This window comes from Solea solea, chromosome 20, assembly GCF_958295425.1.
Source record: "Solea solea chromosome 20, fSolSol10.1, whole genome shotgun sequence".
Taxonomy (NCBI): domain Eukaryota; kingdom Metazoa; phylum Chordata; class Actinopteri; order Pleuronectiformes; family Soleidae; genus Solea; species Solea solea.
In genome coordinates this window covers 10,012,334-10,026,414 of record NC_081153.1, presented here as the reverse complement: position 1 = coordinate 10,026,414, position 14,081 = coordinate 10,012,334, and the positions used below count along the sequence as shown (strand labels likewise).

Below are 14,081 nucleotides of genomic sequence, written 5' to 3'. Positions count from 1 at the left end.
AAGGTATTTAAATTAGTCTTAAATGTGTACAGAATTTGTTCACATGGCGCTAATTCGCTTTGCAAAATCACAAAGATCAAACTCAACTTCTAAGTACAAGCGTTGGTGATGTGACCCCACGTGCTGCATTAACCATTATCAAAAAGGATCCACCTATTTTGCACTAAAACTTGCTGACATTACATAACAGAACACAGACATAAATGAGCTACTGATAACTGCAGTTTAGGTGGCATAGGTCACAGTAAATATCTCAGTGCGACTTCCTAGGACACTTAGTAGAGGTGAAGGACTCAGAGGGGAGTGACAGTAAACAGGAGACTGTTTCAGAAAGGACACAGCTGTTGTCTTCTTTTGCAGAATATACTGTGTATATATAAGACGGCAACCAACAACTGCTTGGGAAAAGAGACTTAACTGCAACATTTTCCAGTTCTTTTTTTTTAGTGAAGTTTACAAAAAGCCATCATGAGGCTGAAATTACCAAACCCAGGACTGGATGACCGGATCCCGTCTCACAAGGACCTGGAGAGGATGGAGAAGGAAGAGGCTGGAGACAGGCCAAAATGGGACAACAAAGCCCAGTACCTGCTCACCTGTGTCGGCTTCTGTGTGGGACTCGGCAACGTCTGGAGGTTCCCTTATTTGTGTCAAAGTCACGGAGGAGGTAAAGTGTCTTTAAAGTGTATAAAAAATAGCCGTTATCGGTCTAAATTATTAAAAGGATTTAAATGCCTTAACCTATACAAAATAAAATGTAAAAAAAATGTGGACTAAAACTAGTAAATGCGAAGGGATTGGAAAAGGGAATGAGTGTGATTCCTTGTTTATAGTGTCGATAATAAAAGCTGAAATGCTTTTTAGAGTTTATGGGAGTCATTATGGCATCGGTTTTGGATGTTGCTGCCTGCTGAATACATTTATTCACTCACAACGTTGTTAACACGTTATGATGTGGATGTAAAACTTCTAGGAGCGTTTATGATTCCATTCCTCATCCTGCTGGTTCTGGAGGGAATCCCACTGCTGCACCTGGAGTTTGCCATCGGTCAGCGACTGAGGAAAGGCAGCGTGGGAGTGTGGAGCTCAATCAATCCCTGTCTCACTGGAGTTGGTGGGTAAAAAAAAGAAAAGAAAGAATTATCAATTATCAATTATTTGATTGATCAGCTGCTAGAATGGTCGTAATGTCTTCATTCTGTTCCAGGTATTGCTTCCCTGTTTGTCTCAATTTTGGTGGGTGTGTACTACAACACCATCATGGCCTGGATCATGTGGTATCTCTTCAACTCCTTTCAAGATCCTCTTCCTTGGAGCCAATGTCCTCTGAATGCTAACAGGACAGGTAGGATATGTGATTTTATTCTTACACACCTGCCTCACAGTCCACGGTAATGTTTCTTTTAAAGGTTGATGATGTAGCCTCCCCTTAACTGTGCAATTTCACTGCAGGCTTGGTTGAGGAGTGTGCTCGCAGCAGCACGGTCGACTACTTCTGGTACAGGGAGACCCTGAACACGTCAACAGCTATTGATGAGTCTGGGGGGCTGCAGTGGTGGATAGTGCTGGCCTTGGTGGCTGCCTGGAGTCTGCTCTATGTCTGCTGCATCCGGGGGATTGAGACCTCGGGAAAGGTGTGCATGTCACGGCTTACTAGTGTGAACCCTGCGAGCGTGCAGATTTGTTTAATAAAATGAATGATTTTGATATTCTTTCTCGTTTCTCAGGCCGTGTACGTCACATCTACTCTGCCATATTTGGTCCTCACCATCTTCCTCATCAGAGGACTGACTCTGAAAGGCTCTATAGACGGAATCAAGTTTCTCTTCACACCAGATGTAAGCATTGTTTGGCCTCTTTTCACCTCAAAGACATTAAAAAGAATGGAGGACTAACGTGTCCTGGACGACAGCAAACTTTCACTGAAACATTAGGTTAAATAAATGAACATATTGCGTAAGTCAGTGAACTAAATGTAACCCTTGGACAGAGCCGGGTTAATTGTTTTCTGTGTTTTCAGTCTTTTTGTGCTAAGCTAAGCTAACCCTAGCAGAAAAAAGACACTTATCGAATGGAAATAATGTGGCACTGAAAGTGAACGGAGATAACCCTAAAAATTGAGATAAAAATAACATTTCATAGATACCATTAAGAAACTAATAAAATGGGCACAGGATATAATCCTGGAGTAGAGCACCTTCACATATCAATCATTAACACTACCTGGCGCAGTGTGAGACGGTGTTCATTGATAGTTTTAGAAAGCAGCAACAGAACAAAATGAATCAGCACAATCTCAGCTCATACTAACCCTATTTTATTTGGTTTTCTTTAAGGTGAATGAGTTACTAAATCCGTCAACCTGGTTGGATGCTGGTGCCCAGGTGTTCTACTCCTTCTCTTTGGCTTTTGGAGGTCTCATCTCTTTCTCCAGCTACAACTCTGTTCAGTGAGTAAGAGCTTCAGGTGCACCAGACTCCCCATTGAACACCTGTTTTCTCACATGACATTCATTTTTTTTATTTCGTAGCAACAACTGTGAGCAAGACGCTGTTCTTATCTCCATCATCAATGGCTGCACATCAGTGTACTCTGCGACGGTTATCTACTCCATCATCGGCTTCAGGGCCACACAAAATTATGACGCGTGCTTAGACGGGTAAGAGTCAAACAAGGGCAGAAAGATGCCGCTCCAAGTTTTAGAAAACTTAATTTCTCTCCCTTTTACAGCAACATTTTGAAGCTGATGAATGCCTTCAACCATCCCGAAAACAACATCACAGAAAGCAACTACTATGACGTTCTGGCGCACCACAACCAAACAAGTCCAGAGATCATCCAAGAATTGAACCTACGGGTCTGTGACTTGCAGACCTTTCTCAGTGAGGTCAGTAACGAGTGTAAAAATAATTTTATGGACCAGCTTGTGGGATTTAGTGGCATCTAGTGGCGATGTTGCATATTGCAACCTCCTGAATACCTTTCGCCTTACATTCCCCAGGATAGGTATATGAGAAACTACAGGTAGCATGAAGACACAAAAAGGCCTAATAAGTGTCCATTCTGGGCTTCTGTACAAACATAGCAGTACAGTCTGCTAAAGCACCTGCTTCCATGTATTATAAAGCTCATTCTGGAGATGAATCAATTATTAATGAATTACTAAATTAATCGACAACTATTTTGATAATTGAATAATCGGTTTGAAATTTTTTCATGATTAAAACAAGATTTCCGATTGTTTAAGCTTCTTAAATTTGAACATTTTCTTAATTTCTTTGCTCTGGATAACAACAAAATCATTAAAAGTCAATCATTTTGGTTTGTGAACAAAACAAGACATTTGAGAACATCATCATTTCCAGGTTTGACGAGCACCGATCAACATTTTTTAAGGTTTTCTGATATTCTGAACACCAAACGATTAATCAGTTAATCGAGAAAATAATCGACAGATTAATCGGTTATAAAAATAATCGTTAGTTGCAGCTCTAGCTCATTCTGACAAAAACACAACAATTGGTTGATCATAAATTAATCAAAATATGAAAATATGATGAATCCTACAGTCTGGACCTTTAAAAGAGTTTGTAGTCTCATAGAAAGGATAACACAACGCATGCATGTTTGAAATATTTGGTGTATTTCTTACACCTGCAGGGTGTTGAGGGGACAGGTTTAGCCTTCATCGTGTTCACTGAGGCCATCATCAAGATGCCCTTTTCACCTCTCTGGGCTGTCCTGTTCTTCATCATGCTTTTCTGCCTCGGACTCTCCACTATGTTTGGCAACATTGAGGGAGTAGTGGTTCCTTTGCAGGACCTAAAGTTGCTCCCAAAAACCTGGCCCAAAGAACTCTTTGCTGGTAAATTCTTTGTGTATTATAAAATAAATTTAAAATACTTTTTCATTCATTCACCATATGAGAGTTAACAGTTTTGTTGTTGTTGTTTTTTTCAGGCCTGACATGTTTATTTTCTTTCGTACTTGGGCTCATATTTGCTCAGAGATCTGGAAACTACTGGTTGGCTCTTTTTGACAGCTTTGCAGGATCTATTCCTCTTCTGGTTATCGGGTTCACTGAAATGGTTGCTGTCATCTATGTCTACGGCGTAGATAGGTGAGTATGTCCGGGAAGTGATTATTACAAGGCTGCAGCTTGAACGAAAGAATACAGTACATCTACATATCAGCGAGCAAACTGACAGGTCTTCATACAGTTGAAAAAAAGCATGAAGTTCCAGCATATAGTATTCTGACCTTGGAACAGAGATAAAAAAGCAGAGTGTTACTTGTGATGTAACAAGACAGAGGTCAGAAATACATTCTGCTCAGCGATTCTGTTATTAAAGGTTAGATTAGATCAAATTTAACATCTATTTCTTAGACGCCCACTGTGGTAACAATGTGTTAAACACACATTTTACAGGCTGCTTTATTTACTGTAACTACTTAAAGTACAAAGTCATGCTTTATGGATGTTTTCATGCACGCTCAGCTGACATTAGCTCTCCTTATTGCTTCCAAACAGGTTTAACGAGGACATTGAGTTTATGATTGGCCACAAGCCCAATATATTCTGGCAGGTGACGTGGAGGTTTATTAGTCCACTCATTATGATCGTCATCTTGGTATTTTACTTTGTTACCCAAGTCACCAAGGACATCACCTATTTGGTTTGGGACCAGGAGGCGGTAAGTGTGCTATTATCATTAGTTAAACTTTAAATATAGTAGCATCTGCGGTCACTGATGATATATTCTTGACTCTGACTATAGGAGAACTTCCCAACCCTTGACCCACGTCCATATCCCTCCTGGATCTACGTCATCATCTTCATCCTGGCTGGAATTCCAAGTTTAGCCATCCCCATATTTGGTTTCTTCAAATTCATCTACATGAGATGCAAGCGGAAGGACTACGGTGACAGTACAGTGGACACCATCTCTGCCACAGTACAAATGAATGAAAAAATTAAGTTTTAAATTGCTTCTTCTTTCGTGAAGCTGTTTCATGTTTGCCTGTACGACGCTTGTGCAGAATATTACACTTATTGCACAATGACAGAAGAGCACATTCCCGATTACTAGAAAGTAGGAATCAATTTGAAAGGATTTTCTGTGAAATATTCGTTTTGAAGAATAGGATTGACGATACCTTTTTATTAATGTTCTAATATTAGTTTCCCCGTTGTGTCATGATTTATGTGTTATTGTATGCTGTTTGTTCAGGCAGTATTTTGGGAAAGACAGTCATTGTTGATGACTTTGAAAACATATAATATACATATACATAGATATACATATAATTCATATTTTTCATGATTTCCCATTTGTCTGGTTTGTAATTGAGCCATGTTCACAGTGTCAGCTTCTTTTATACATATATCTAGTGTTTTATCTAGCAGGAAAAAAGTCTGAGCCCTTTGCCTAATTTCATAAGTTTGCTGTATGTGAAACGATTTGTAATATTTTGTAAATAACCCTCTTGAAGCAGATCTTTGTTAAATTATAACATTTGTTATATTGTGAGCTTCTCCATGGTCCTTTTTCGTTCGCTACATCACAGGTTTTTAGATGATGTTTGTGCTGTTTATACTTTTTTAAATAGTGTTTTAATGTATATTGCAACACTGCACTTACCCTGCCATAAACGGTCAGGTTATGTGACCTGTTAATAATCTCCTCACCGGTTCAGACTTAACAACAAAATTATGTGGTTACTATGTGGTCCTGTTGAGCTAGTAAAATAAATTGTGTGGAATATCATGAACTTACTGAAGCTTTTAATGTTTTTTTTGCTTGGCAACACATACAATTTGACTGCAATGTACAGAACTGTGATACTGAATAAACCGTTCTGACACTAAATAACCTATTATACATGTGATAATATATTAAATGTAATAACTAAGTGGCCCTGTTGTGCACTCTTCAAAGACACCAGTAGTTCAGAGTGTACAGCTAATCTATGGCCTACAAAAGATAACACAAAAGACAATAAACCTGTCAGTGATGCCATGAAGACTTTGATACACCAACCCCTAAGGGCTGCTCTGTAACAGACACTACCTCCCCACCTCAGTACGTATGTGGCCACCATGAGACTGGTACTACCCAACCCGGGACTGGATCTGCGTATCCCTAACCATGAAGATCTTGACCGGATGGAAAAGGAGGAGGCTGGTGACAGGCTCAAGTGGGACAACAAAGCCCAGTACATCCTCACCTGTGTGGGATTCTGCATCGGGCTTGGTAACGTGTGGAGATTCCCTTACTTGTGCCAAAGTCATGGAGGAGGTAAGTGAGGCCAGACGGAGAAGGCAAAAGACAGGTGGAGTTGTCAAGTTATTGACTGACAAAGCCAATTCGTTTACTGCTTTATTTTTATGGTGTTTTTCATCAGTGCCAAAGCAAGAGAGCAACCGTGGCAAACACACCATTCACTTAGGTGGAGCAAAGTTATGGTTTTACCACCCAACTTTTGGTCTTTATAAAAATGTGTCACAATCCTCCCCATCAGGTGATTATGTGGGAGCAGACTGTCAAAGATCACTTTACTAATTCCAGTAACTGAGAAATGTTCATTACTGTACATTTTTGGACCAAAATGTGTCTTGATTTAGTCCAGCAGGTTTAGAGCAGACTGACAGACAGTTCAAACATGCCATTGTTGATTATTATTATTTATTTTTTTAAACCAACTAACTGATCTAAATGAGTTGTTTCTTCATCTAGGAGTTGAGATGATTTAAAAAAGCACCTGTTTACATACAGAATGTTTTTCTCTGGCAGAGAAGCATATAAGTGAATGTGGGGGCATTACAGCGAGCATCACTTTTGCTAAATAACAGTTTGACTTTAACCAAAATCATTGGTCTTTCGTGCCTAAAGATAAATGAATACAGTTAAATGCATCACCTATTCTTCTTAGTGCCACTAAATTACTATTGAGTTGTGTTAATGATTCTTCTCTGGAGAATGAGCCTCGTCATACCGGCTTTGCTCGACACTGAAACTAAATAATAACAATAAATTCATCTCGCCCACATTTCTGTGTGTGAATGAGCCTTTGTAAAGAGGACCGTTCTTATTTTTATGGAATGCTGAACAGTGAGCTGCAGGAGATTGGAAGGAAGCTCATGCTCATTCTAAAAGTGTAATCTGTTTCTTAGTGACTTGTTAACTTTATGGGGTCATGCATATAAAGATAAAGCCATTGTCTATAGTCCATGGTATCAGCCGCAGTAAGGTGACATATGACAATACGTACCAAACAACACAAGTTTTCAGATTTTGATTCTACAATCACATTTTGGTAAAAAGAAAAATCTCACAAAATTGTAGTGCAATGTCTTTTTCACATTTTTTCAATTAATCAGTCACCTGTATATAGCAGGCAATAACTAACCCGCTATTCATTATTCTTATCATTTGTTTCAAATATTTTATATACATGTCATATTTCAAAACTGCCTGCAGACAATGCTATCTTATCACTAATTTATTTATGATCTGGTTATATTTTCACAATATTCAATTCCTCCTTACATCTCTGACCGGCTACTGCTTGTTTAAACTATCAGTATTTTACTTGTATCGCCCTGTGAACCACTTTGTGATTCCATATCTGTGAAAGCCGCTATATAAATAAAATGTACTGCTACTCGTTGGAATTCAATGTATTCCTCAAATGAAGGAGTTTAAGGATCTCAGAAGGCATTCCAACATTCAGACTCTCACCACTGAGTAGTAAACATGAGAATAAGATCATTGATGCAAACACCTGAATGAGGTTTCCTTCAGTGGGTGACAAGAGTCAGCCTTAGAGATATGGTACAGACCTTTGATATCATCAAGCGTCATGAAGATGCAGGAGAGCCGCTGTTACTAATGTTGAAAGGAGCCGGTTGAAGTTGCTTGGGAATTTGAATGGAGGTCTTTAAGTCTTGTCCAACTAGCACATAAACTCCACAGGATTCCTCAGAAAGATCTGGAAACAGAACAATGTCTGGGTTACTTCACATAACATAACCTCTAGCCATGACAACCCAACCCCGTATAATTAGCAGCTGATGAATGGATGGATGGATGTTATGCTTACAATAATAATGTGTATATTCAAAAAATTCAAACAGGTGATAAATTATTTCCCAGGTGCCTTTTTGATCCCCTATCTCATTCTGCTGGTGCTGGAGGGAATGCCTCTCCTGCTACTGGAGTTTGCCATCGGCCAGCGTCTGAGGAAAGGCAGCGTGGGAGTGTGGCGATCCATCAACCCGTATCTGACCGGTATCGGTAAGGAAAACAGGAACAAAAGTGACTCTGGCTTTCCGTGAGTGTTTCATTACACGTAATGCTACTTGTCTTCCAGGCATAGCCTCCATGCTGGTGTCCTTTTTGGTAGCGCTGTACTACAACACCTTAATAGCCTGGATTATGTGGTATCTTTTCAACTCCTTTCAAAGCCCACTGCCTTGGACTCAGTGTCCTCTCAATGAAAATGGGACAGGTATTTGGAAACACACACACACACACACACACACACACACACACACACACACACACACAGTAAACGTGTTGAAATCTACTCATGATCGACTCATCTACAGTGGCCTGTTTTTGTGCTTCTGCAAGGATTTGTACCTGAGTGTCAAGAGAGCTCCACTGTGGATTACTTCTTCTACCGAGTGACACTGAACAGTTCGCAGTCTATCGCTGACTCAGGAGAAATCCAGTGGCCCATTGTTGTCTGCCTGTTAGCTGCCTGGACAGTTGTCGCCATCTGCTGTATAAGAGGAATTAGTACAACAGGCAAGGTTAGTTGAACCTTAAACCCCAACTCATTTAGTTACTGTTGCCTAAACTGTTGACGTTTGCATTCAAGCATTGATCTCTTGCAAAGATGAAGATGGCATTTACTATTTAAAATTAGCCATAAATGTATTGAACACAGGGTATAGTGAGAGATAGAAAGTGGTGGATAAAATGTGGCAGATAGTGAGACAACTAAAGCCTGTCGCGCACAAGAGGATATTTCCGATCAAATTGTAGGTGCCTTCTGATTTTAGGCCGATTTGAACGGATTATTTGGCCAAATAATCCTGTAGTCGGAGGGGTTAGCAATTGTAATGTAACGTAAGTATTTAACATGTTTGATATTTAGGACTAACAGAAATTGGGGCATGAACAGAATATATACATATATATACATATACATATACATATATATACAAACATGTATATATATATATACATACATGTATATATATATATATACTGTATATATATATATATATATACATACACACACACGTATACATATTTATGTATGTATGTATAAATATATATATATGTATATTTATGTATAATCAGAAGTATGGTCAGAAGAAGCTGACATTTTGGACTGCCATGTTTTTCCAATGGCAATCTTTAGGTGTTTTGATGCTAATAGAGAGCTACATACATCCAACAACTTAGATGGGAAGTGTGAGGTGAGGGGCATTCAGCAGCAACACACTTCTCATTTCAATTATAAACGATTCCACATTTTCTTTTCCGTGACCACAGGCAGTCTACGTCACTGCGATCCTGCCGTACATAGTGCTGGGCATCTTCCTGGTCAGAGGATTGAGTCTTAAAGGAGCCCTAAGTGGACTCAAATTCCTCTTCACACCAGACGTACGTTTCAAAGCTTGACGACTGAAATAAAAGATATATATATATATATGTGGTGTCTCGAAAATTGAAAGCCTCATTACAAGATAATGCCTTGCAGGTGGACGAGTTGATAAACCCGACAACCTGGTTGGATGCAGGTGCCCAGGTCTTTTACTCGTTTGGTTTAGCATGGGGAGGCCTCATTTCTTTCTCCAGCTACAACCCTGTTCAGTAAGAAAACCTGAGAAGACCAATTCAACTATTATTTAGCTCACTTAAGGTCACACAAGCTGTGGGCTAAATCTTTGGCGCTTTTTTTGTTCTCCCTCCCAAGTAACAACTGCGAGCAAGATGCTGTGATCCTGTCTGTAGTAACTGGTCTAACCTCAGTCTATGCTGCCACAGTCACGTACTCCATCATTGGATTTAGGGCCACTGAAAAGTATGACAACTGTATCAGTGGGTAAGTGAGGTTTTTGCAATTTTTTGCAGTTGCACAATGTGGTTTGTGCTCATTAGAAAATGTCATAATTATCCCTCATTAAAGTGTCTTATGATGACCGTGTTTTATTTTGTGGCTGACGTGTGAGGCCCGTCGACATGCAACGTTACTCACCAGTGATGTACTCTGTTTCTAGGAACATCGTGACATTATTAAACGCGTTTGATCTCTCTGAAGATAACATCACCACAGCCAACTATGAGGACACACTGAATCACCTTAACAGTGTTTACCCTAACGTCGTTCAAGGACTGGATATCAAAGCGTGTGACATGCAGAAACTTCTCAGTGAGGTAATTCTATTGAGGAATATTCCCCACGTATCAATGTTTGTTTTTTTTTATTTTACTCTTACTCTACATTGTGATTGATGTTCATTTGTGCAGGGAGTGGAGGGAACAGGTCTGGCCTTTATTGTGTTTACAGAAGCCATCACTAAGATGCCCGGTTCCCCAATCTGGTCTGTCCTCTTTTTCGTGATGCTTTTCTGTTTGGGGCTCTCAACACTGTTTGGCAACATTGAAGGAGTGGTGGTCCCCTTGAAAGACTTGAATGTGTTCCCTAAAAAATGGCCCCACGAAGTAGTCACTGGTAACCTATTTCTTTGAAGTGCTTTTCACCCGCCTTTGTGTGTTGGCTTCCTGTTTTAAAATGAGCTCCCACGTTTTGTGCCTGTGCATTACAGGAATCACTTGCGCCGTGGCCTTCGTCATCTGCCTCCTGTTTGCACAGCAGTCAGGGCTTTACTGGGTGACCGTCTTTGACACCTTTGCTGGATCTGTTCCACTTCTGACCGTTGGGTTGTTTGAGATGGTCGCTATTGTTTACGTTTACGGCATAGACAGGTACATTCTCCAATTTCTAAATTCAAATTGCTTGGTTCATATTTTGATATCGACTGTACAATGGCTATACTGTACAGCAGGGATTCCCAAAGTGTGTGACTGTGGCCCTCTGGTGGACTGGGTTGGTACTGCATGTGGGCTGTGCGCGGTCATTGGTAGCTTCAAAATAATGTAAAACCTTAGGATCTATTTTGATGGAGAGGTGATCTTCACATTAAAAAAGGAAAGTGTGCATGTTGACTCGATTTGGGATTTTGTGAATTTAAATTGGGCCATGGCATTCTTACTTCTGGGAATGGTTGCTGTGCAGTAATAGCCTCAGTAAGCTGTGACAGTTCTAGAGTGGTATAACACTGTTTTGTGACATACAATACCTCTTGTGTGGCAGGTTCAATGAGGATATTGTCTTTATGATTGGACACAAGCCCAATATCTTCTGGCAGGTCACATGGAGGGTCGTTAGTCCTTTGATTGTCCTGGTGATCTTAATTTTCTACCTGGTGACCACAGCACAAAAAGAGCTTCGTTATTTAGTCTGGGACTACAACTCTGTGAGTAAAACAACATTTCTATATATAAAGCACCTTATGCTCAGTTTTCCCTCTTCAAAAATGACATTGCTTGTCCAAGGATTTTAATGAAATGATTATTCAACACTTATATAAAACTCACCTAAAATACCTTATGTTTTACAGGAGGAGTTTCCATCTCTGGCACCAGTTCCATTTCCTTCATGGATCAACGCAGTCATATTTCTTTTGGCAGGAGTCCCCAGTATTACACTGCCTGTTTATGCCTTGTGTAGACTGGTTTATGTTTACTGCAAGAAAATAAGTGAAAAATGAGCCCGCGAATGACCTAAAATCCAATCCAATCCGATTTATTTATAGAAGCACATTTAAAAACAAAACAAAAACAACAGCAGTTGACCAAAGTGCTGTACAGTAGAATTATAAAATTAAACATAACTAAACAGATGTGAAAACAAACAAACAAACAAATACATAAATACAAACATAAAAGACATAAAACACATGAGTAGACACGACATCTCACCCAGAAAAGGCTGAACAACAGACTCACACGTCTCAAATGCCAATGAGAACAGGTGAGTCTTTAAAAGAGATTTAAAATTTGACAGTGGGGGAGATGTGCTCATGCCTCTGCGTCCTTGTTAAAAAGGGCGAGCGGCAGCTGAAGGGAAAGGAAAATGGGAAGGGAATGTTTGTTATAGATGTCAGAATACATCCATCCAGAATCTATAAAGTTAACTGAGGGTTGCAGGGGTAGGTCACCAGTGCATCACAGAACTGACACACAGAGGAAAAAAAGAACCATTCACATTCACACAAATGGTCCTTGTTGATTCTCCAAGTAATCTTGATTCAATCTACATGTATTTGGACTTCGGTGGGACGCTGGAGAACCCATGAGAAAAACCACCCAGACATATGACTATCATGCAAACTCCACACAGAAATGCCAGGATTCCAACTGTACTGTACCAGTGCCGATCCACCACTGTGTCCTCACTACAATAAGATGCAAGATAATTTCATTTGTCTTATTAAACTAAATAAACACTTCAATGTTTGTTTCTTTGTCGTACATTCATGCACATTTGCCCATTAGCATTAATGCAAATGTTTTCTCACATATTCTTCGATAAATGTTTTGCGGCGATCATTTTTGTCTCAGTTTAGTATAGCTATGCCTACAAATGTGCACTGTGTGAACCAGAGCTGTGGAAAAAACCAGGGGACTATTACATCTATATTTAGAGATGTCATCTTCTTTGTCGTCGGTTAAAGAGTAACTTTGCACAAATGACACAAGCTGAACACGAGGTGACATGAGGCCACATAACAGCCGGTCGTAAACTGCATTACAATCTGACTCATGGTGTACGTGGGATGTAACCACGCAGTATGCTATACATGTACATGTACTGTATGTTAACATGCCGACTCATATAGAGGAGCAAACGAGCCAGGAGAGGGAGACATTACTCTGCAGGGAAACACAGTGGTAGTTATGGGAAGGAATGAATCGCTTCAAACACTGTTATATACAGTCTGACTGAATCAGATTGTACTATTGTGCTATTATCATTAGTTTATGACCATTTGAGCACATTTTCAGCGTTTAAAAATAATAGTTGATAAGTATAATTATTACTATAAAGTGTGTCCCCGCCCACCCGTACATGATACACTACTTGCCGATGTGAATGTGGCAAAAAGGTTATCACAAATTAAACAAAACAAAACAAAAACTAATTTGACATCTAATACTAATATAATAGGTTATTATCTAACACTTAAAAGGTCCAGTGTGTAAAATTTAGGATAAAGTTATTAGGATACACTTTTCATAACCCTATACAATCACCTGATTGTATCAATTGTTGCAAACTAATCTAATCAGAATGTTTGAGTTCTGGTGCTAACTGAGGGCTACACCGGTTCTCCAACACACTTGGAAGGGAAGCGAGCGGGACATTCAGCTGCAACACACAACTTCACCAAAAACTTTACATACTGTACAGACTATGTACTTTAATCTGTTTAAATCTTCTTAAACAGAGAGAAGCCGAACAAAGCTGAGGTAAAACATCCACTGTTGTCATGTGTGTTAAACCTGAAAGTGTGTTTGCGCAGCCAATAAAAGTTTTATCAATATATTGAACTTCTTTTATGTTTACTGTTACTGAATTACGACCTTGCCCTTCTAAATTTTACTGAAACATCATCATCAAGTCACCTTATATGGACGTTCCCCACTCCAGACTGAGCATAAAGAGGACAATTAAAAAATGAAAACGGTATAAAAAGTAATAAGACACCCATAAAATAAGTAGCATCTCACACTATGCTGGAAGCCAAGGAAAACGAAATATATATACAGTATATAAATATATATACATATATATACATCAGGCAGTAAAGTAGCCTCCTTAATATGGATATAAGGTAACTTGTTCCATTGCTTAGGAGCACTACAGCAAAGGCCCTCGGAATCCCTTGGTTTTCAGAAGTTATGCACGTGTTTGCTTATATAATAAAAATGTGCAGG

At 39.5% G+C, this 14,081-nt stretch overlaps 2 protein-coding genes across 2 annotated transcripts; both read left to right on the top strand.

Annotated features, from left to right (window-relative positions):
- Nucleotides 1-468: 468 nt before the first annotated feature.
- Nucleotides 469-5,776, top strand: LOC131447349 (sodium-dependent neutral amino acid transporter B(0)AT1-like). Its single transcript, XM_058619087.1, has 12 exons — nt 469-667; nt 974-1,114; nt 1,208-1,345; nt 1,453-1,634; nt 1,728-1,838; nt 2,337-2,449; nt 2,531-2,659; nt 2,731-2,887; nt 3,661-3,865; nt 3,961-4,120; nt 4,532-4,694; nt 4,779-5,776. Exons 1-12 carry the CDS (start codon nt 469-471, stop codon nt 4,983-4,985), a joined length of 1,905 nt encoding a protein of 634 aa, XP_058475070.1. The 3' UTR covers nt 4,986-5,776.
- A 318-nt stretch (nt 5,777-6,094) lies between these two features.
- Nucleotides 6,095-11,851, top strand: LOC131447862 (sodium-dependent neutral amino acid transporter B(0)AT1-like). Its single transcript, XM_058619945.1, has 12 exons — nt 6,095-6,299; nt 8,157-8,297; nt 8,374-8,511; nt 8,637-8,818; nt 9,570-9,680; nt 9,778-9,890; nt 9,994-10,122; nt 10,298-10,454; nt 10,548-10,752; nt 10,847-11,006; nt 11,395-11,557; nt 11,702-11,851. Exons 1-12 carry the CDS (start codon nt 6,101-6,103, stop codon nt 11,849-11,851), a joined length of 1,848 nt encoding a protein of 615 aa, XP_058475928.1. The 5' UTR covers nt 6,095-6,100.
- Nucleotides 11,852-14,081: the final 2,230 nt, after the last annotated feature.

Excerpts from the sequence above, each read along its gene's own strand:
- LOC131447349 (XM_058619087.1), top strand. The coding sequence starts at position 469 with ATGAGGCTGAAATTACCAAACCCAGGACTGGATGACCGGATCCCGTCT. Across the intron at positions 1,115-1,207 it reads TCCCTGTCTCACTGGAGTTG|GTATTGCTTCCCTGTTTGTC; the intron begins GTGGGTAAAAAA and ends ATTCTGTTCCAG. Across the intron at positions 4,695-4,778 it reads TGGTTTGGGACCAGGAGGCG|GAGAACTTCCCAACCCTTGA; the intron begins GTAAGTGTGCTA and ends CTCTGACTATAG.
- LOC131447862 (XM_058619945.1), top strand. The coding sequence starts at position 6,101 with ATGAGACTGGTACTACCCAACCCGGGACTGGATCTGCGTATCCCTAAC. Across the intron at positions 8,512-8,636 it reads TCTCAATGAAAATGGGACAG|GATTTGTACCTGAGTGTCAA; the intron begins GTATTTGGAAAC and ends TGCTTCTGCAAG. Across the intron at positions 9,681-9,777 it reads AATTCCTCTTCACACCAGAC|GTGGACGAGTTGATAAACCC; the intron begins GTACGTTTCAAA and ends AATGCCTTGCAG.